The sequence below is a fragment of the Biomphalaria glabrata genome, chromosome 5, assembly GCF_947242115.1.
Source record: "Biomphalaria glabrata chromosome 5, xgBioGlab47.1, whole genome shotgun sequence".
In the NCBI taxonomy this organism is placed as follows: Eukaryota; Metazoa; Mollusca; class Gastropoda; family Planorbidae; genus Biomphalaria; species Biomphalaria glabrata.
The window spans coordinates 21174025-21195771 of NC_074715.1; the positions used below are offsets into that span (position 1 = coordinate 21174025).

General features: G+C 33.2%; 1 protein-coding gene across 5 annotated transcripts in view; it reads left to right on the forward strand.

The window, feature by feature from the left end:
* The window catches only part of LOC106073385 (KICSTOR complex protein SZT2-like), a 118027-nt gene that overhangs the window by 58479 nt on the left and 37801 nt on the right, over positions 1–21747 (forward strand). For all 5 annotated transcript variants that reach the window (XM_056028410.1, XM_056028411.1, XM_056028412.1 and 2 more), the window contains exons 27-49: positions 703–766; positions 897–967; positions 1779–1900; positions 2613–2869; positions 3811–4072; positions 4221–4461; positions 5133–5172; positions 5533–5766; positions 6357–6567; positions 6931–7009; positions 7432–7623; positions 7962–8410; positions 10917–11098; positions 14249–14390; positions 14961–15060; positions 15773–15893; positions 16517–16784; positions 17943–18015; positions 18147–18255; positions 19145–19269; positions 19534–19698; positions 20175–20256; positions 20799–20966. In XM_056028410.1, coding sequence (XP_055884385.1) covers positions 703–766; positions 897–967; positions 1779–1900; positions 2613–2869; positions 3811–4072; positions 4221–4461; positions 5133–5172; positions 5533–5766; positions 6357–6567; positions 6931–7009; positions 7432–7623; positions 7962–8410; positions 10917–11098; positions 14249–14390; positions 14961–15060; positions 15773–15893; positions 16517–16784; positions 17943–18015; positions 18147–18255; positions 19145–19269; positions 19534–19698; positions 20175–20256; positions 20799–20966 — 3757 coding nt within the window. The remainder of the gene's footprint in view (positions 1–702; positions 767–896; positions 968–1778; positions 1901–2612; positions 2870–3810; positions 4073–4220; positions 4462–5132; positions 5173–5532; positions 5767–6356; positions 6568–6930; positions 7010–7431; positions 7624–7961; positions 8411–10916; positions 11099–14248; positions 14391–14960; positions 15061–15772; positions 15894–16516; positions 16785–17942; positions 18016–18146; positions 18256–19144; positions 19270–19533; positions 19699–20174; positions 20257–20798; positions 20967–21747) is intronic.

Below are 21747 nucleotides of genomic sequence, written 5' to 3' on the forward strand. Positions count from 1 at the left end.
AAAGCATTTGACATCACAGTCAACAGAGAAAGAATAATCATGTCTTAAAATATTGTTAGGAACTTCACTACCAGGCCTTCTGTACCCACTGCTCAACACAACACATCTAACACAAGACTTGACAACAAGAGTTCCAAATAATAATGTGGTTTTATCACAAATACATCAACAGCCAACACAACACATCTAACACAAGAACTTGACAACAAGAGTTCCAAATAATAATGTGGTTTTATCACAAATACATCAACAGCCAAAACAACACATCTAACACAAGAACTTGACAACAAAAGAGTTCCAAAACTAGTGTGGTAATTTATCAAAAATACATCAACAGCCAATAATACACAATTGTATTTAGCCGAATTGCTGTCTAAACACACAAGTCTCTCTGTCTACTCCTGGACTCATACAGCTACATTCTCGAGGACTCACATTGTACTGCACCGTCCTTACTGCCTTGGTGTCATGGACTGAACTGCCCTTTCTTATACACTGTCTCTGGTCCACGAAGACTTTCGATCACATATTTGCCTGTACTAGTAGTACTGTCCCTTGTCCTCCATTGACAACCGTTGACCTGTATGATTTGCCTAAGTCACGTGTGTCAGTAGGTGGCACACACATTAACCCTATCAATCCGACACTGGGTTTCCAACAATATCACTAAGAAATACTGATTCTTTTCTCTTGATATCAAAGCATGAACATTCTGATGTTAAAGATCATTCCAAAGTTTCTGTCCATCCGTCAAGCACAAGTCCTGGTAAGCTGCTATATTATTGTCCATCTTTTAGAAATTTTCTTTTTTCAAGGCAATTAGTAAAAGTATTAAATAACTACATTTTTTAAATTTTCACTTTCAACATAAGAAATTGTACATGTTTTTTAAATAGATAAAAGCAAGATCAATCATCCAGCTATTTCATTGACTAGAACAAGTGAACACTCTGATCAAATAGAAGAGGTAAGCATCTTACATAATGTAAAATGTGCTTTCAGCCTGCTTGAGTTCTTATGTAAGAATACAGTTGCAGGCTCCAAGAAGTGAATTTAAAACTGAAATGATCTGCAAGACTATGAAACCTTACCAGAAAGTAAGGGCAGCTAGCTAGAGAGCTGTAAGGGGTCCCCTTGCCTAGTTGGTGATGCACAGGACTAACAACCAATTATATAAAAAAATCATTTTTGTTTTTACACAAAAATAAAACAAGACAGATTTCATTGGAAAATGACTTATGCTTGTAAAAGGACAATGACAACAACTGGAAAGATAAAAAGTTTAGGAGAGATTTGAATGGAAAGATGTTTTGAATGTGGATTGTTCCTATTTCAGATTAGTACTACTGGGATGGATGGATGTGTCTTTGTTTATGAAATGCAATTTCCCATCAAGAATTTAATGAAATAATACACAGAGCAAAAAATGTTTTGGCAGAAATGTGGATTAGTGCGAGCATATTAAGTATTTTAAATGTTACCATATTCACATGATATGATATGTTAATAATTAAGCTTTTAAAAATTGATTTTATTTTTGAGGTCTTCAAATATATATCAATTTCTTATAATTTTAAATGTTTATGGCTCCTTTTTTTCATTTTCTTATATAAATTTAAAATATTTTTTAAGAGAGATATTTATAAAAAGGAAGAGAAGTTTACCATACATAAGTGCAATTTTACATCACTATTTTTAGATGAACATTTGGCAACATTGATTAAATGATTATATTAATGTGCTTCAGTAAAAACAATAACACCTTTAAACTATTGTAGGTCCAACTTAATCTGATGAGCAGCAATATCAAAAGCCATACTAATGCCTGTGGGTCACTCCATCTTCCAATCTATGTGTACAGCTGTCAGCTGAAAAATGTCACAAACTCACTAGTCAACAGGTAAGAACAAAAAATGTTGGTCAGTGTCATATAGAATTTGTTAGGGTCACTATGTTGTAAATATTAGGGGAAAAAAATTTAGTTTAAATATAAACTTAATGAGTTTAATGGGAAAATATTTCTTAGCATGATTTCTTATACTTAAGTTCCACATTAAAGAAAGAAGTTTTGATACATGCAAAATGTTGCTGAAGATAATCAAATTAAAAAAAAAATTGATTTAGATGAATTTCACCAATCATTAAATTAAGTTCTGAACAGTCACCTTCACTTTTGACCAAAGCATTCCATTTTGATGAAAGTTTTTTGGCCTCAAAATATATGGAAATTGCTTTCAGAAACCACTTACATCTTACAACTTAATATCTTTTTCTTTTATAAATGTTTATCTGTTATTCCTACTTCCAAAAAAAAAAAGGAAAGTTCCCCTTTCAGACCTTGTGGTCTATAGGGCAGATGATGTAAAGGTCATCTGTTTCTGAGGCCTACAGTTAACAAGGGTGTCATGTGGCCAGCACAACAACCAACCGCCTTTACTTTTCTTCAACTAATGTCAGGTACCTATTACAATTGGGTGGACTCAGAGGCACCCGAAGATCCCAAAATCCCGGACCTCTGTTTGGAAGCAAAGTGCTTTACTGCTCAGCCACCGCGCCTCCTATTCCTACTATGAAATAAAGCAATCTGCAATATAAAATATTTGCTACACCAGGTGGAGCTTCAATCTTCCAGATGATATTTTTGAAGACTTGACATTCTTACAAGAGACTTTAGATGAGGGGAAATCTCCGCGCTCCCCAAGAGGTCAATTTCTGTCCTTTGACCAACCAGCTGATGAGATGAATGACAAAGATTCCTGGAGGAGTTCGCTGGACCGTAGGTCAACAGACAGTAATTCATTCAGGCTTGAGTCATTTAAAGAACATTGCAAGCTAGTAACAGACATTTATTTAAATTCTTTTGTTTTGGGTAAGCTTTTGAAAATTTTACTATGTTATAGTTTTTATATAAAAATTTAGCAACTTCATTTCTATATCATGAGATTGGATCAAATGAATCCACATCAATATTCTAGATAACCCAACTGTTGTTTGACAGTGTGATTTGTCTATCATTGTGATGATTTGGTTGTTTGGTCATAAGACTTTTTTCTTACTTTCAAGAACTTTGTGTGAATGCTGCCATAAGAACTAGCCTGTAAAAAATATGAAAAACAGTTGCAAATCAAGTATTAAAAGCTTACCCCCAAATAATCAGCTTGTAAAAGTAAATGCCACTGGTTTACTAGCTTGCTGGTAATCTCATCTCATCTGTCCCTTGACTTACGTCATAAGGTGCTGTGACAGTTTGTGTAACTTTTCCTCCATTTTTCCCAGTCTGCAGCCGTTCTTAGCAGGATATCAAGAGAGTGAGGCCAGTCCTTTCTTTTACATTGTCCAGCCAGCTTTTCTTTTGAAGACCCTTTCTTTAAGATGGTAATAGGAGAAGAAAATGTATAACTTTTTGAGTTCAAGTCAGAACCATGAAACTAGTTTTAGTATAATCTCATGTAAATCCTAAATGTTTTGTTTTCTCCCCAATTAATAGCAATGAAGCTCTGTCACCATTAGTCCTGGTACTAGTTACCGGCCCCCGAAAGGGGAATAGACGCTATTAGTTTTGTGTGGAATGTCTGTCTGTCCATCCGTCCCATTTAGATCTCGTAAACTAGAAAAGATATTGAAAAACCAACATCATGTTATTTTAGACCTTTCAAAGTTCTGATGCAATTAAACAATTATTATGAACTTACTGTGTGACTGTCTTGCCAAAAGAAAAAAAAAATATTTTGAATGGTCAAATCAAAGAGCTCAGCCAAAAAAGTATGATTCAAATCCATATTTATTCAGCTTAAATTTTTTTTTTGCCAGCTGTTTTCCGCAGTCTTCAGCACAACTACTTTGTGGATAGTGTGGATGTGGATGCTGCCATTAACAACATCTGTGAGGAGCTGCATCCCTTGGAAACAGACATGACTTCTTACTTGCAGGCCACTTGTTCTCACCTGCACCAGTTAGTGGAGAAGGCCAGGTCCAGGGAGAAGTATTCTACAGAAAGTGGACAGAGGTCTGGCTCCATTAGCTCCTATCACAAGCAGCAGGCTGTCCGATTCCTAGAATTTGACTTGCACAAGTAAGTTATTGTCTCGAGTAAATTAACTGAGATAATCTAATGTTAGTATATGTATATTTTAAATTTTTTATTTGGAAACACTTCATGGGTTATTAAACTGTTAAGGCTGACCTACAGTCAAAATTATTTTCCTCTCAACTTTCAACAGAGAAGAGGAGGCACCCAAGCTTCCTGAAGTCTTGCAACTTCCCCAGCAGGCCATTGAAATCACTGAGGAGAAATGGGCTTCCCTTGTTCCTGAGCAGTGCATCCAGATCAAAGAAAACCACAAACTGACTGAACTGATCAGGTCTAGGTTCACAGAGGCCATTGAAAAGTGCTTGCGACCAGTACCATCACTGCCAGACTTTTATTTTTATTATCCAAATAATGAGCAGCTAGAGTCTGAGGTAAAGAAATAAAACATTTATGAAGGAATCTTTTGTTTGCATTAAAGACATCCTTCTAGGTCTGCTAATGAAAATGTGTCAAGTATTAACTTTAACTGTACAAGGCATCAAAATGCTTTTCACTTTATTTATCTCAAATTGCACTCGAAATTCTTTCAGTAGTTTGCTGATCATGGAGCTATTTAACTATTTCAAATGTCAATGAGTTCTCTAACTTTCATTTAGACTTCTTTTATTGAATAGCATTTATATAGCACAACTTTCATGCTTATATCATGCTCAGAGCACTATGGTCCAATCTCTTTACTGGACTATTGGGGGGAGGAGGTATTTAGGAGAAAGTTTTCCATGCTGCCTTTAGGGGCTTAGTAAACACAACTCTGTTTAAGTCAGGTGTTGAACTTGAGTTCCCTTGATAGGTAGCCAAGCAGTTTAAGCCTTGTAACTATTGCTCTTTTTAATAAACTTGATTCATCATAATTTCTCTCTCTGTCTCTCTCTGTCTCTCTCGCTATCTTTCTCTCTCTCTCTTGCTTGAAAAAGTGACTTTTCTTTCAGTTGGTTTTTCATGTAACCTTTTTGGCAGTCAACAGTCATTTGTGGAAATTAACTTTGTTTTGTTTGTTTTATTCATTATTCTTCATTTAGGATCAACATTTTTTTAATTACAGGATGATATGGAAGACAAAGAAGAATTTGATGTGAATGAAGGTTAGAAATAAATTTGATGTTTCCAAGGATAAATTTACTACCCAAGCCTATTTGAATTAAAAAATAATTCAAAACTAATACTTTGCATACTAAAATGTGATGATGGTCCTAATTAGAAATTGAAGTCTTGGAGTCTTTGAACTAAAAATAAACAACCTTACTGAAATCTATAATAATTGATGGACAATCCACACAATTATAAATTTTCCTTTCAATTTTTTTTTTGTTAGTTAAATTAATAGAGGTAGGAAAGAATATTATTTTCCCCTATGTATTTAAATTTAGGTCTAATTACCACTGACATGATTTAGAAAGCTTTTATTTTAATGTAAAAACAACTGGGTTGTATCTTCTGATCAGAGGACAATGCAGATGATACACAGGATCTTGTCGACATCATCATTCCCATGAATGAGGTCATATCTGGAGGTTCATCTTTAGAATCCAATATTGATGACACTTCTTTTGACTGCAACATTTCCAACATCTCTATTGAACGTGATCCCATGCCTTTGTTTGTACACTTTACCTGTACCATCAAGCAGAAGTCAGACTTCCAGCATATCTCACTACAGTCAGTCCCACAATGCTTTGGTGAGTACAGAGATCTCTTCTATTTTATTTAGAGATATTCCTAGAAATAAAAAAAAAATTGTCATGACCTATAAAAAGTAAATCCACAAAATCTTAATTCTGCTGTAATTTTAGATTATAAAGTAGCATATGTTTACATATATCTTTAAAAAAAAAATTAAAGTACATTTTTACCAGAAATGACTTTCAAAAATGTTTTTTTAATGAAGATATTGGATAATTCAAGATACTTTTTTTTATATCTTTTCTAAGACCACCATAACCTAACATTTTACATTTTCAGCTTATTATTAATTTTTTTCAACTCCATTTTACAGATAGTAAGAATTAGTTGCATACATGTTGTTTAATTTATTTCTTTGACATATGTTTTATGCCAGGGACATTCCCCATATTTATATCTCACATTCATATTTACAGGTTCATAGATTTCAGTCATATTAATTTGTACACTGTACTGAATTTTTGTAATTTTTCTTTGAACAATCTTAGTACCAAAGAATATTTGTGTAGAGAACTAACAAAAAATTGTTTGTAAAGGCTTGTGCTATTTAGCAGTTCAAACATTCAAATCTTTCTACTCCACACAGGGGAGATTACTAAAGGTTTGCCTGAACCAATTCACACAATAGATTTTTCTGACTTCAAAGTGACATTTGATATCAATTGCTTGACATTGTTAAATGAAATCGATCAGCCTACACCTAGGAAGCCTTCATATCGCAGACTGCTGTCAAATATCAGCCAGACAAGTGCTTCTGGGAAGGATGATGCTGATGAGAAACTTTCTGCATTAGTAGGGCAAGTGTTGTGTGTTAAATACGTTAGATAGCTAACATTCAAAAAGCTTTCCTTAACATTCTTATAAAGAACAAAAAAATATTTTGTTTGTGTTCAGGTACCATGAGACACACTTTTTTACTTATTTCTATGTTTGGTAAACAAATTCCTTGTATCTTATAAAGCCAAGCATACCATTTTTTTTGTTGTACCATGACAAACTCTTTTGTTCTTACCACCATGGTTGGTAATTAAATTCTCTGTATCTTAAAAAGCCATTCTGCTACATAAAACATAGGCACCTCAAAGCCTAGTCATTAATTTAACTAGTCTGTAAAGTGTAATGATTATTGTATAGTGATAAATATGACAATATGTTTTTAGTTCTCCTAAGCCTCTGGGCGATCCAGTAAGCCATCTTCCCAAGCCTCAACATGCAGCTGTTTATTCTGTCAAAGATGAGGTAACTCAAGCTTTCCTCTTCCTTTACTTATAAAAAAGATTTTTTTTAATACAATATTTTATGTGAAGGAATTAAGTAAAGGTCCCTTTGGTCAAGGTCAAGACTTAGTAGTCCACTGGATAGATTATGTTCTACTTTCTCCAGCTGAGGCCAGGTGCCCATTTGAAATGGGGGAACTTAGTCCAGAGCTAATAAAAAACAAATATTCTGGTGTTTACACTGAGAAAAACCCATGACTTTCAGATCAATAAAAGAGTACACCACCATTATTGTTAAACTTGGCTAATGTTTTAATGAAACCTTTGTATGATATTATTTTTTTAAATTAAACATCTAATCCTATGTCCTAATTATATAGATTTTTATTATAAAAATAAAATATAAAAAATTAAGGATTGACTTAAAAATTTGCTTTGTTTCAGATTGAGTACCTGATGCAGGAAGAAGTCATCTCATCTTTAAGGTGCATGCATCCTATTACTGCTGACACACTTGCCTTTGTTGCCAAGTACATCAGCAGTGCTGCTCAATACAACTCTAGAACTGTTATGTACCAAACTGTCAACCTTCAGTTTGTCTTTGGAGCAGAGCAATCCCTGAACATGTTTATAGAGGTAGCCACCGTGTCATTAGTTCATTTCATCAATGAAAATATATTGACCTTGATCTTTACTAATTCTTTAAGAGATAAAATCTTTTTCTTTGAACATTTTACTATTACTTGGATACCCACTTAAGAAAAAAATAAACTTTATATATTATTAGCAAAGAGTTTTCAGTTAACAATTCTTTATTTGGCAAAGTCTACAAAATTCAAATCTTGTATTTTTTTTTTATTACTTTTTTATTATTGTACGTCTATAATCATCTTGGAGGAGTCAGTATTTTCTAAAACAACATTATTAGTTTTTAGATACTTTTAATATAACTTTATTGCATTTTTTTTTATTAGGAGTTGGAACGACAGAGTTTCCCAGGATGTAGATTGACTAAAGAAGGCGACTTTTATTTCCTAATAATCAACAAAACCAGGTTCCAGAACATGGGACCACTTGATCCTAATAGATCAACTGCCAATTCAGAAGGCGTGATTATTTCTAAAGAGGAGCGCAGCTTCAGTCTGCCCTGTGTCTTCCCTGACTTAGCAGACCAGGAGGGCGTTCCATCAGGATCTAGATCACTTGTCAACATGGGGGAGGAAGCTGGTGGATCTGAAGCTAGTGAGAACAAACAGCGACCCAGAAGCTGTTCAGATGCCAAGGTCAACCAGAGGACCAAGGTCAGCCTCAATGTGGGAAGTACTGATGTAAAAGCAGTAATCTCATTACCTGAAGCAAATGCAGTAGGTCCTACACTACAAGATTTGAGAATCTCTGAATTAGATGTTAATGCAGAACAAAGGTGATTTACATACTTGTGATCTAGTTTGATGTGAATTTTTTTTATTTTATATGCAGTTCTACTAGTTGAAAAGTGAATATCCACAGTGATATTTTATTGCAAAGATTCTAGGAAAACTGCACCATTCTTAATATCTGAAAGGATACTGATGTCAAGCACCTTTAACCTAGTTACTTAGAGAATGATTATGCTGTTGAACTGAAAGAGAAGAGGACTTTTGATTTCCTCAGTTTTTGAAGAGTTATGTCTTTGTAAATTTATTGCACCAAATGGCCAATATCCCAGAAAGCATCACTTGATGTTTTTATAATGCGTTACAATTTCTGTTGAAGAGTTGCACCAGCTAATATTAATGTGAATGCTTGATAGTCGCTGGAGAAACTTTCTTTTAAGATCATCTAAAGACTGTCCTATGAGCCTTTCAAAGATCATGTAATTGTGTTAAACTGGTTTGATTCATCTTTTGGTACAGTATCTAATATAAGCCACAAAAGTCTTGAGAAAGCATCAGGTTTATTCACTTATATGGTATTGATGCAGTTATCTTCCCTTATGAAATAACTAAGAGTCACCCTCCATTACTTTATCCTAACTCTAACTATAAGGCTAGTATTACTCAAAGAACTAAGCAATGAGCAAAAGCCCCAGTGTTCAAAATACTCTTTCAGGCATCGCTTAACCAGGGCAGAGTACCAAAGGATTGGAAAGAAGCTAATGTCACCCCCCCCCCCTATTTAAAAAAGGAGAAAAGTCTGACCCAGGAAACTACAGACCAGTATCACTTACCAGCATCACATGTAAAATCCTAAAACACATAATATGTAGCAACATCATAAACCACTTAGACAAACATAATGTCCTCACCCCCATACCAACATGGCTGTAGGAAATATAGATCATGTGAAACACAACTAATAGGACTAATTGATGATTTTTCAAAAGGTTTAGATAATAGTGAACAAATAGATGCTATCTTACTAGATTTTTCCAAGGCTTTTGACAAAGTTCACCACCATAGTTTGCTTAAAAAATTAAAATATTTCAGCATTAATGGTCCACTGCATCAGTGGATTAAAGATTTTCTGATAGGGAGAGAACAAACTGTAATAATAAATTTCTCTAAATCAACACCAATAACAGTAAACTCAGTTGTATCTCAAGGAACAGTCATGGGTCCACTACTATTTTTAATTTACATAAATGATTTACCAAATTGCATTACTTCAGGCACAAAAGTCAGATTATTTGCAGATGTTTGCATAATATATAGAACAATAAAAACAACACAAGACACAGATATTTTACAAAGAGAATTAGATGAATTACAGAAATGGGAATCAAATCGGAGCATGTCTTTCCACCCAGAAAAATGTCAGTTGTTAAGAGTAACAAAAAAACTAAAACAAATTAATTCCACTTACCTTATTCATGGCAAACCAGTAACACAGACTAAAAACGCAAAATACCAGGTGTTATAATAAATGAAAAACTGTCATGGAATCCACATATTGATGAAACTATAAAAAAATCAAACAAAGCATTAGGGTTTATTAAAAGAAATTTCTATAAATAATAATAATAATAATAATAATAATCTTTATTATCCGTAAGGAAATTTGTCTTACAATTTGTGCATTACACAAATCAAATAAGAACATAAAACTAAAATGTTATTTAACCTTGGTTAGGCCAATAATAGAATAGGCATCCTCTGTTTGGGACCCCTCAACTCAAGAAAACATTAAGAAACTGGAACAGACACAAAATAGAGCAGTGAGATTCATAACAAACGAATATTCACATTTGACTAGAGTAACACCTTTAGTAAAATCACTAAATTTAGAAAGCCTTCAGGACAGAAGACTCAAAAGTAAAGTAGCAGTTATACATAAAAAAGCTGAACCATAATCTTCAAATACAAAAACAAAATTTAATAAAATACTCTGAAAGACACAAAGATAAAGGCTTATTCCTCATCCCATATGCTAGGACAAATTTGTACAAATACTCCTTCTTCCATAGTGCTATTAGAGCATGGAATGGGTTGCCTGAGCTAGCCAGGAAAACCAGTGACTTGGCAGAATTTAAGTCATTGGTTAATATGCATGACTAAATGCATGACATGTAGGACGTAATCATCTTCTTTTTTGAAGTAATGTCTGTATTATATAAGATAAGATATTAAAGATATTATATGCCTTTTATTTTTTTTTAACATGTGAGCTATCACCCACTGCATAATGTTCTCAAATGCCTTTTTTTTCATAATAAAAGGCATTTCTTGTTGCTTCTAAATTTATTCTAAAATTTAAGCTTGACATATGCCATTAATACTTTATACCATAAACATATTCTAAAGTGTAAGCATGACATATAGTACTGCCATATTATGCCAATCATTAAACACTTTGTGCTGGGCTTGTGTGATGCTTACATCTTACACTATTGACAAGAGTTCAGCCCCTTCTATCTGGTTTCTGATAAGATTTCCATTTCTGAAATACAGCCTGAAGAAATCCAGTAGCTTTGCTGGACTCCAGGGTGGTCGCTCTGCCAACTTAACTGCCAACAATTCTAGGAGTCGCCACTGCTCAGCTCCTTCTGGCAACAACACCATGCTCAGTCGTCCATCCACCATGCCCCAGTCACCATCTGTCATTTCTTCAAGAGAATCTACTACAGATGATGGTGAGCTTTTATTTCTTTCCATTTTTTGTCATTTTTAGCGGTCCCTGTAAGGGGAAAAGCCGCTATTAGGTTTGTGCAAAATATCAGTCAGTCACATTCCAATCTCAAAAACTAGAAGAGAAATGAAAAATATTATTTCATCATTCAATACGGCTTGAAAAGTTTAGGTGCAATGACTATTTTTGGTTTTCTAAAAGCAAACCGTTTAATTTATAAAATTAATTATGCAAGCGATTTTTTCATAAAAATACACCAATTCTAAAACAATACATAAATGTAAGGGAGATAATGTTACAATATGTTAACAAAGAAAGACAATATTTTGTGTATTTTCATTATCACTAAGTCAAATATATTTATAAAATGTACAAGAAATGTTCACTACAAATATAAATAATTGTTAAAGGTGTTTTTTTTTCTGGTCAACTAGCTGCTAAAATTAAAAGAAAACATTTATGTTTGTTTATAAAAGGCTTAGAATGCAGTTTGTAGGTAATTATCACGCACATTTTTAAAAATGGACTTTTTATGCAGCGACTTTCGTGCAGTAGCGTGACAAGCAGAGGCAAGACATGGTGCTTATCAGTTCCCTCAAAATTTTTATAATAATCAGATTTTATTTATTTATAGTTTAGTGCCCCCAACTGTTTAAAAGACGCTTATTTTTGTACGTTTTGTCTGTCAGACTGTCTGTCTGTCATGTTTAGATAAAAAAAACAACTCTTCAAAGCTATTGAAAATCTGATTTAACCTTAAATGTTCCTCCCGTAACATCTCAATAGTTTTAAGTATCTATAATACATTGTTCTGGATGTTTTTGTGCAAAACAAAACAATGCCAAGGAATGTTTGTCTGCTCTTCTAACTTATATTACAATTAATTTCCATGCTTAAATATTGCAAAAACACATTATCAATAAAATGTTGTTCCATTTTTTTTAATGTTAATAGCATATAAATGCTAAATCAAAATCTCTATAGTGACTTATATTTCATTAACTATGAAGATGTTCCGGATATTGTTTTATAAAAAATACATTATGTCAAATGATAGTTTGAAATTGCATTATTGACTAATATTACACTTATATTCTTTGAAAATAGGTCACTATAGTCTAATTATGGATATCAAATTGTTCCATATTTTCATCTGAAAACAAATTTATGTCAAATGACTTAATTTTTTCAAAAAATATCGACAATTGGTTGTTCAGGATTTTAAAATAAGAAAGTAATTTACTACGATGATTGAAAATCACTTTTTAGACTTATTTTACATTTCATTTTCTTGCTTAAACATAACAAAAGTTTTTTAATGGCTAAAGAATGTTACTGATTTTGTTTTGAAAAGAAATCAATCTACATTACTTAAATTTTCTTACAAATCCTCGCCAAAAATTTCAGAATTTTATATGAAAAATCTACTAATGCCAAATAACTGTTTGAAATCCCTCTTCTAATTAATAAAACAAATAATCTTCTCACTTACGATAATAGGTTGTTCCGGATTTTTATGAAAAATATTTTAACTCTATTTATGTAAAATCTCACTCACTTCTATCTTACAGTTCATTTAATTTTCTAGCTAAAACTTTACAAAATCTCTCCACAAGGCTCTGGTACATCTAATTGTCATACGAGACCATCCCAAAAATTTAATTAACAGTATTAGATTTATCTGGAATTCTTTTTATCTTACTATTTATACAAACATGCAGAACAATCTATCATACGTACTTAAAACTGTTGCGATGTTTAGAAAGGAAAATTAAAGGTTAATAAAATTTTCAATAACTTTTAGTTGTTTTTACATGACGGACAGACAGACAAAATGCACAAAAAAATGCGGCTTTAATCCTCTTTAAATAAATTCTATAAGAACTCAGTGCACCAATGTCTATGAACCCTTGTTAAATCTCTTGTGTTAATAAAGACATTTTTTTGGTACTAGCCCAGTGTGACGTAATTGAATTTTTTTCCTTTGACGTCATATGAATGAATTCTTTAAATGTAAAACTCGGTGCGCCAATGTCTATGAAGACTCGATAACTTGCTCATATTGATGAAGGCATTTTTTAGTCTAACTAGGCCGTGTGACGTAGTGGATTTTTTTTCCTTTAACGTCATATGGAATGAATTCTTCAAATGAAATGCTAAAACAACTCGATATAATAATGTTTATTAAACCTCGTTATCTGACTCATATTTTAAAAAGACATAATAGCTAGATATAGATTTTTTAAACTAGATCTAGATTTTTTACAGAATATCTAGATTTTTTAAACTAGATCTATATTTATTATTTATATTGTAATTAAAATCATTGTGGATTCTAGACCTAGATCAATACCTGGTCATGCGGTTATCATGCTGGACTGATTATCTCGATGGTCCCTGGTTCATACCCTGCTCGCTGCCATCCCCTGTCGTCCTGCAGGAGGTTTGGACAAGGAAGTTAATTATCTTTAACTTTGAAAGAACATCCGAAACGTGTAAAACAGAAAAAAAAATTTACAACAGCAAATGAATCTTTGAAACATTATTACTTTTGACAATCAAATTAAAATCACGTCTTGAATATTCTTTGCGAATAGGTGGATCCGACAGGTATCCGACGGGGGCCGCCTCTGAGTTTGTGTGATAACACAAACTCTCTTTGTAATCTTGTTATCTTATAATACTGTTGATATTGAAGCAAAAGCTGATCTGTTGTTTTTTTTAAGGAACCAAGTACTAAAATGCCAGAATGGTGTAAAAAAGTTTGTATTCAGGTCTTTTTTCACATAACCCAATGCAGTTTAGAAGATTGGAATGGAAAGGCTTTGTTAGATACCATTTGGGATTATTTCATCATCAAAATTTTAAAAAACTCTTTGTTGTCCAAAGATATTTCTAGTTAATATCCAGTGTATATTATAAATGTCAAATATCTGATCCATTTCTTATAAGGGTTTGTAATGTGGACATTTTGAGACTATTTATCTAAGATGATTACAACTTGTATAACTTGAAATATTTACTAATGTTGTATTATAACAATTTTGATGAAAACAGCTAAAACCAGATCAGCTTTTGTTGTAATTGTTTCAGAAGTGTTAATGTTCCAATGTAATTGTGTATTTGTCATAAGACTTCTTATCTTTTGCCACAGGCTTTGATGGTGATGTCAGTGATATGGAGCTGGATGAGTCAGCTTCAATGTCTGACATCAGTGGATACTACCCAGAATTGCCAGACTACTGGCTACTCATGCAGGTCCACCAAGACAAGACAGAAGTGTTTTTCCACTCCAGGTAGTCCAATGTTTTATTACTTACCCACTTGCAAATGGAACTATAATAAGCATACATTTCTTGTGTGGAAACTGTGCCCAATTCTAAGTTCAGTTTGATTTTTTCTTGTATTTGATACCTCTTTCTGAAACACATTGAATGAGAGAAGAACACTGGAATACTGAATTAAGACTTTTTTTTTGTTGCTTTCTACATGGTTCTACGTTAGGCTAAATGAACTCTTTCCTTATAGACCACAAGGTATGAAAGGTAAACTTTATTCTTTTGTTAGTCATGCAATGCTATGTTTAAAACAAATTTTTTTTTTAGAACTCTGCATGTGAGCAGTTACCTTAGCATGCATATGCAGTTAACTCTAATGTTGTTTTTAATAAAAATAATGATACTGTCAGATGATGTCTTTGAGCTAGGATGTAATAAATATTCAAATCTTAAGGAATGTCTGAAACTTGTACAAGAACAAAGTGTCTCTGAAACTTGTACAAGAACAAGGTGTCTCGGAAAATATTAATTAACATTTCTTATAGTTAAGTAACATTTTTTTTTTGAAAAATGTTTTTGATTCACCAGAGAGCCAGTAGACAGTGACTCAGCAGCCAGTACAGCCAATAAAGTTTTGTATTCATCTGTTATTAAAGGCATACAGAGTGTATGCAAGAAAGTCAATCAGGTCAGAACACTGACATCTATACATGTATAATTTATTTATTTATTTAACTACTGCAATAGCTTTTGACTTGAAATAAAATAGGATGTTGTTTTTTTTTTCACTGGATTGTCTTATGGTTGATTGCTTAGGGGGCAGCATACAAGAAAAACATGATTGCTTAGTAGAGAGGAGCATACAATATAGTTGCATATGCTTGCTTAGGGGGCAGTATGCATGATAAATTCAGTTGATAACTTAGCAGATTGCATACAAGCTAGACTTGCAGTTGATTGCAGAGAGGGCACTATGCCATACAGACTTACAGATGATTGTAGAGAGGGCTCCAAGCGTGATAGACTTAGACGTTGCATTACACAGAGAACTTTTATAGTATGGGCTCCTACTTTTTAATATATACTTTATAGATGTTTAACTGTATTTTTAAGAACTATATTTTGAATGTTCACTTCTTTCTTTAGCCACTTGCATAGAAACAGTCCAATTTAATAGAACCACTTATTATTGGACCAGCTGATTATTGGTTGTTAATTTTTCAGTACTTTTATTATGTTGTAGCATGTTGACATGCTTGTTTAATCAGACCAGCCAGTTATTTGACTTAAAATATCCTCTTGTAAACCAATTAACTGCAATCCACTGTTTTATTATTATTAATCGTATTATTGAGACACTGCTGAGTTTACTCTCAATTTGTTGTTCTCCAATACTGTAGGCACTTTTACTCAAAGAACTCAACAAAACAAAGATGTGCAATTCACTGCTTGTCCCGGAGGCAGATGAAGATTTTAAATGGACCAACAAAAGACCAACATCACAGAGACTGTCTGGTGATGGTAAGTTACACTACTGATAAAGTTGGTCATGTTAACCAGTTACAAACTAGAATTAGATCATAAAATACTTTATCACTTAATTTTTCCTTTTTTTTTCTACTTCTAAAGCAACAAGGTTTCTTCACTTCTCTACATAAAGTATAGACACATTATTATTTTGTATATTTTGCTGCAGTTTTTTTCTAATTTATTTATTAATTATCTTATACTGATTGTATAGACTAAATGCTCCTATTAAATTACCATATGAAATATTGAAAATATTTTGAATTGAAAGGTTAGCTGCCAAATGGTTAACATTTGAATGCCAGCCTCTAGGTCCCAATGTAATTCCTAGTGTGGCTAAACAACTTTCCCTCAGATTAATGGATATCTGATAACAGGGAGGGAAAATGATAATCATATACAAATAAAGTAAACATACATCTCAGATAAAGTATATCCCAACTTTTCTATCCCACAACAAATTATGACCCATAGGATTCAACAAAGAAGTCAGTGGACAATGGATTAGATAAAGAGAGAAATATTTCTTAGTTTATGGAGTTACCTACGTTTTTCTTTTTAAAGTCAACACTTTTTTTTGTCTCAATATACTTTCACTTAAGAATTTTTTTTTCAAGGCGATGACCTAGATGAAGATGACAGTGAAGATGGTCAAGGCTACCTGGCTGCAGCCATGGACTTTGTACCAGGGCACTTTAATTGTGAAGTGGTCTACCGTAGATATTTCGTCCTCCCTCCAAGGCTCAAGCCAGCAATACAGAGAGGAGGCAACACTCCCAAAGGTCTTGTTGTCCTTCGACAGGCCCTGAACAACTTTCTGGTGTCCAATAGGAAAAATATGTTTGTCATAGAGGAACTCTCCTCCCATAATGTGTTTTACCTCAGGTAAGTCTTGACATCTATCTATACATGTATTATATCATCTGCATGTGGAAGATTTGAAATAGTATTTAAGTTATACATCTTCTGTAATTGTTTCGTATCCTTTGAAAGTCAAAAGTTAAACACAAAACTCTTTTTGTTTCTTTGACATATCCCTGAAAACTAATTAACATATGAAATGATTGTCATGATTGAATGTATGGACATTGTATTTCATAAACATAAAAATACACCTTTTGGGAGCACCATTTTAACCCTTTACATCACAGAGAAAATACAAGTCACTATAAAAAAAAACAGACACAAGAACTCTAATGTCCACTTGGCGATTAAACTATTAAATTTTGCCATCCTACTTTTGAAGATTAAGTATATAGAGCAGGCCAGGATCTACAAAGATGCCTAGATCTAGAAAACATAAGGCCTTGTAAGTATAAAATGGAAGAGTAGAATTTGAAGTAAGCAAGTTGTTTCCTAACCGTTAGAGTTTTTTTAATAGCATGATGATGGTGGACATGTTTTGTGGAGAAATTGTACAATGTCTTTGTGAATAAGTAGTAACTAATGTACACAATATTTTAGGAAGTTGAATATGGTTTTAGTTGACTTAAATATTAGTATTATCCTCCGCACAAGCTTATTTATCTTCTTGACAAATTGTGTGGTCATAAGGAGGAAAATTATATCATTTGGAGTATGTTATCTTGAAAGGTCAAGGTGTTGTGAATGTAATGGAAATCTTATGTAGTGATGATTAAATAAATCATGCAGATGATAACTGATCTCCTGTCTTTTTTCCCACTTTCTCTTTATGTTTCTTTCCCCATCAGTTTCAGCTGTACTGTGATATGAGTCAATGGCTCCTTTCTTATTTACTATGATGATCATTAAATTCCCAGTTATATTGATTGTCCACAAGTATCTCACCAATACTTACAACAGTTTTTATATCATATAAAATAATGTAGATGTCTAAGTTTATTTTTCATAGTTTTACAATACTTTGTTTTTTGTCATAATGTTTTGATACAATAAAAAAAACACAATATTTTCTGACTTGTTTACTTTTGTATAGCTATTATCATGAATATTTTAATGTTTTCAATAACATTTTTGAAATAAATGGGAAAAAAAAACTATTTCTTTGTTTTTCTTTTAAAGACTAAAAGAGAATCAGATAGCACCTGAATCAGAAGTTGATCTGGAAGCTTCACTGGCAGATGTAAATAGACAAGTAAGTTGCTTATTTTTTAAGGCTTTTTTTTTTGTTTTTATTACTGTATCTATCTTTTAAAAAAGAAATACCTTGTTAGTGCTCTATCTATAAAAATACAATTGATGATTATCTTTGTTTGGTTTGTCCAGCCAGGAAAAAGTGACAGTGACACTGTGTCCATGGCTTCCAGTCTTGGCCACCAATCCAGCAGGACAGAGGAAGTTGTAGAGCTGACAGTTCATGGAATTGAGAATGTTGGTTAGTAGAAATCAAAACTTTTATTGAGTGTCTTGTTATAAGAAACTGTTCCACAATTAATTTATTATGAATATCATTGCATTAGCTATAAGAGAAGTCTATCTGGCTGGTATAATCAGAAGCTGGTTAGTAGTTGCATTAGCTAAAGATAAGTCTGTTGGGCTGGTATAGTCAGTAGAAGCTGGTTAGTAGTTGCATTAGCTATAAGAGAAGTCTATCTGGCTGGTATAGTCAGAAGTTGGTTAGTAGTTGCATTAGCTAAAGATAAGTCTGTTGGGCTGGTATAGTCAGTAGAAGCTGGTTAGTTGTTGCATTAGCTAAAGATAAGACTGTTGGGCTGGTATAGTCATTAGAAGCTGGTTAGTAGTTGCATTAGCTAAAGATAAGCCTGTAGGGCTGGTATAGTCATTAGAAGCTGGTTATTTGTTGCATTAGCTAAAGATAAGTCTGTTGGCCTGGTATAGTCAGTAGAAGCTGTTTATTTGTTACATTAGCTATAAGAGAAGTCTGTTGGGCTGGTATAGTCAGTAGAATCTGGTTAGTAGTTGCATTAGCTAAAGATAAGTCTGTTGGGCTGGTATAGTCAGTAGAAGCTGGTTATTTGTTGCATTAGCTAAAGATAAGTCTGTTGGCCTGGTATAGTCAGTAGAAGCTGTTTATTTGTTACATTAGCTATAAGAGAAGTCTGTTGGGCTGGTATAGTCAGTAGAAGCGGGTTAGTTGTTGCATTAGCTATAAGAGAAGTCTGTTGGGCTGGTATAGTCAGTAGAAGCTGGTTAGTAGTTGCATTAGCTAAAGATAAGTCTGTTGGTCTGGTATAGTCATTAGAAGCTACTCAGTTTATCAGTTAAGTTGAAGTGTAAATGTCATCCTGTTCCCTCTGGTACAGGTCAAGAGGTCAGAGATGATTTAATGAAAATGTTGCAGAACAAATTGGATGATGCTCTTCTGGAAGACATTTGTTTCATGCTTAGGAAAAACCCTCAGTGTAAGCTGAAGCCTGATGACATTGCTGTAAGTAACCAGACATGATCTTTAATAGATTACTTGTAATGAGCCTTGTCTTTTCTTGAAGCATCTCTAATGTCTAACAGACATATTTGAGTAAGAGGTGTTCTCAGTCTCCTGATAGTTGTGTAGTATTTGAACAATAATGGCTATTTGAACTTCATTATTTTTCACATCAAAGTCATTTGAAAATTAAAGAAAATTTTGGTGGGCTAACAAGTGCCAATATATTTAATTCTGACAACTGTTTTTTTTTACTTTCATCCACAGTTCATTCAGAAACCTGGTCAGTTACCCTCTACTTCTCTCCTGCTGACCATACCTGGCCACTGCTCCATGTACCTGGTGGCTCTGATGTACTACCTGCGTCAGAACCTGCTACAGTTTTTGCACACTCCCAACTACATGGATTCTAATCCTGCATCACAGTTTCATGTTAGCATGACACTAGCCTATATAGATAATAATTGGGCAAAATAGTTTCAGAAATGTCACATGGCTACAAAAACCCTTCTGTCACATGCATATTTTGCCTATTTCTTAAACAGATAATACACTTTCTGAAGGGTGGGGAGAGGGAGTAATTTATTATTATCTTTATCATCTGTTGTTTTCTGTTTGTTCTCTGATAGCTACAAAGTTCAATAGAATGAAAGGAATGATAGAAACACTTTCTTTTATTCTCTGTACTTGAAACAATATCTATAAGCTCTTCCATGTTTTGAACAATTTTTTTGTTAATTCCATTGGAAAGAATTAGCGTACTGCTAAGAGTCATTGACAGATATTAACAGACATAAAGATGTTATATTTTGTATAAGTTTGAATGTAAGCTGTTGCATACTTTAGTCACAACACAAAGACATGATGAAATGTGAACAAAGTTTGATTTATTTTAAATATTCTATTAGGATATCTATGATGGTGTTTACACTGCTATACCTGCAGACAAAGTCTATATATATGTCAGGCCAGAGAAAGGAGGCGGAAAGGGTAACTCTTTCATTTTATTGTAATTTGGTTTATGACATATTAAAATGCTAAATTGATTTCTAGCTGGAAAAAAAAAGCTTTATTTTCCTAGTTTTAAATTCATAAAAAAAATTTATTGTGTCTTATATTAATCCAAAGGTTTAAAAGACTAGTGAAAAGCACTCATTCTTCTTCTGATCATCTTTTTGAAACTCAAAAAGTTTACTGTCACTCAATTGTTTGTTACACACAATTATTAATTAGATTTCAGCAATTTAAAGATAACTCAGACTCTTTATCCTGTTAGGCACTTTCTATCTTTCTGTATACAGTTGATTTTATTATTTTTAGTGTATGTTTTTATATAGATATAGAATTATCTTTAATTAGGCTTCTGACATTGTACTAAATTTTATTTAAGCCTAACAAAAAAATTTGAAATATTAATGGAAATGTTATAAAAAGTGTATTTACCAGAGGGACCATTATTCCATTTCCTGTATGATATGTCACTAACTTGAGTGTTTATTACGACCTTTTGAATTTTACTTTTTTTTTTCTAGGTATTGCTTGTGTTAGTGTGAACCTTGTGGATGGTCAAGGGAAGCAGGTCAAACTTCTCAACTGTCCTTCTCCCATTAAGAACAACATGCCCTCTCTGAGTGATGCCACAGAGTTTGACAAGTATGTCCAGACCACCATCCATGAGAAGTCTGCTTCTTCTAGGCCAGGTAACCTTTAATAATAATAATAATAATATTAATTTTATTTATAAAGTGCTGTTAACAAACAAAATGTAGGCTCAAGGCGCTGCGATAACATTACAAACACAAACATGAGAGCTAAATTGACAAACTAATCTAAAAAAGTTTTAAACATATGTCTTAATGTTCTTCTTGTCTGAGATCAATGGGGAGTGAGTTCCAAACCTTTGGTCCATGCACTGAAAAAAGTCTGCAGACCATAGCTTTTTGAGGGAGACGTGTGGCATGATTAGAAGGGTTGAGTCCATTGAGCAAAGGGCTCTCTGAGGGACATATGGAGTGATCAGTTCACATAGTACGAAGGCATTGCTTTGTTATAGATACACTGATGACAAAGTGTGGCCACCTTTGACCTACAGCTTGTTTCTTACCCTTGAGGCTTGTAGAAACATTTTGGAATTGTATAATCTGTATTCTTTGATAGTGGTCTCTGTATTCTTTGATAGTGGTCTCTGTATTCTTTGATAGTGGTCTCTGTATTCTTTGATAGTGGTCTCTGTATTCTTTGATAGTGGTCTCTGTATTCTTTGATAGTGGTCTCTGTATTCTTTGATAGTGGTCTCTGTATTCTTTGATAGTGGTGTCTGGATTCTTTGATAGTGGTGTCTGTATTCTTTGATAGTGGTCTCTGTATTCTTTGATAGTGGTCTCTGTATTCTTTGATAGTGGTCTCTGTATTCTTTGATAGTGGTCTCTGTATTCTTTGATAGTGGTCTCTGTATTCCTATAAGTTTTGGAGTGTATGTGA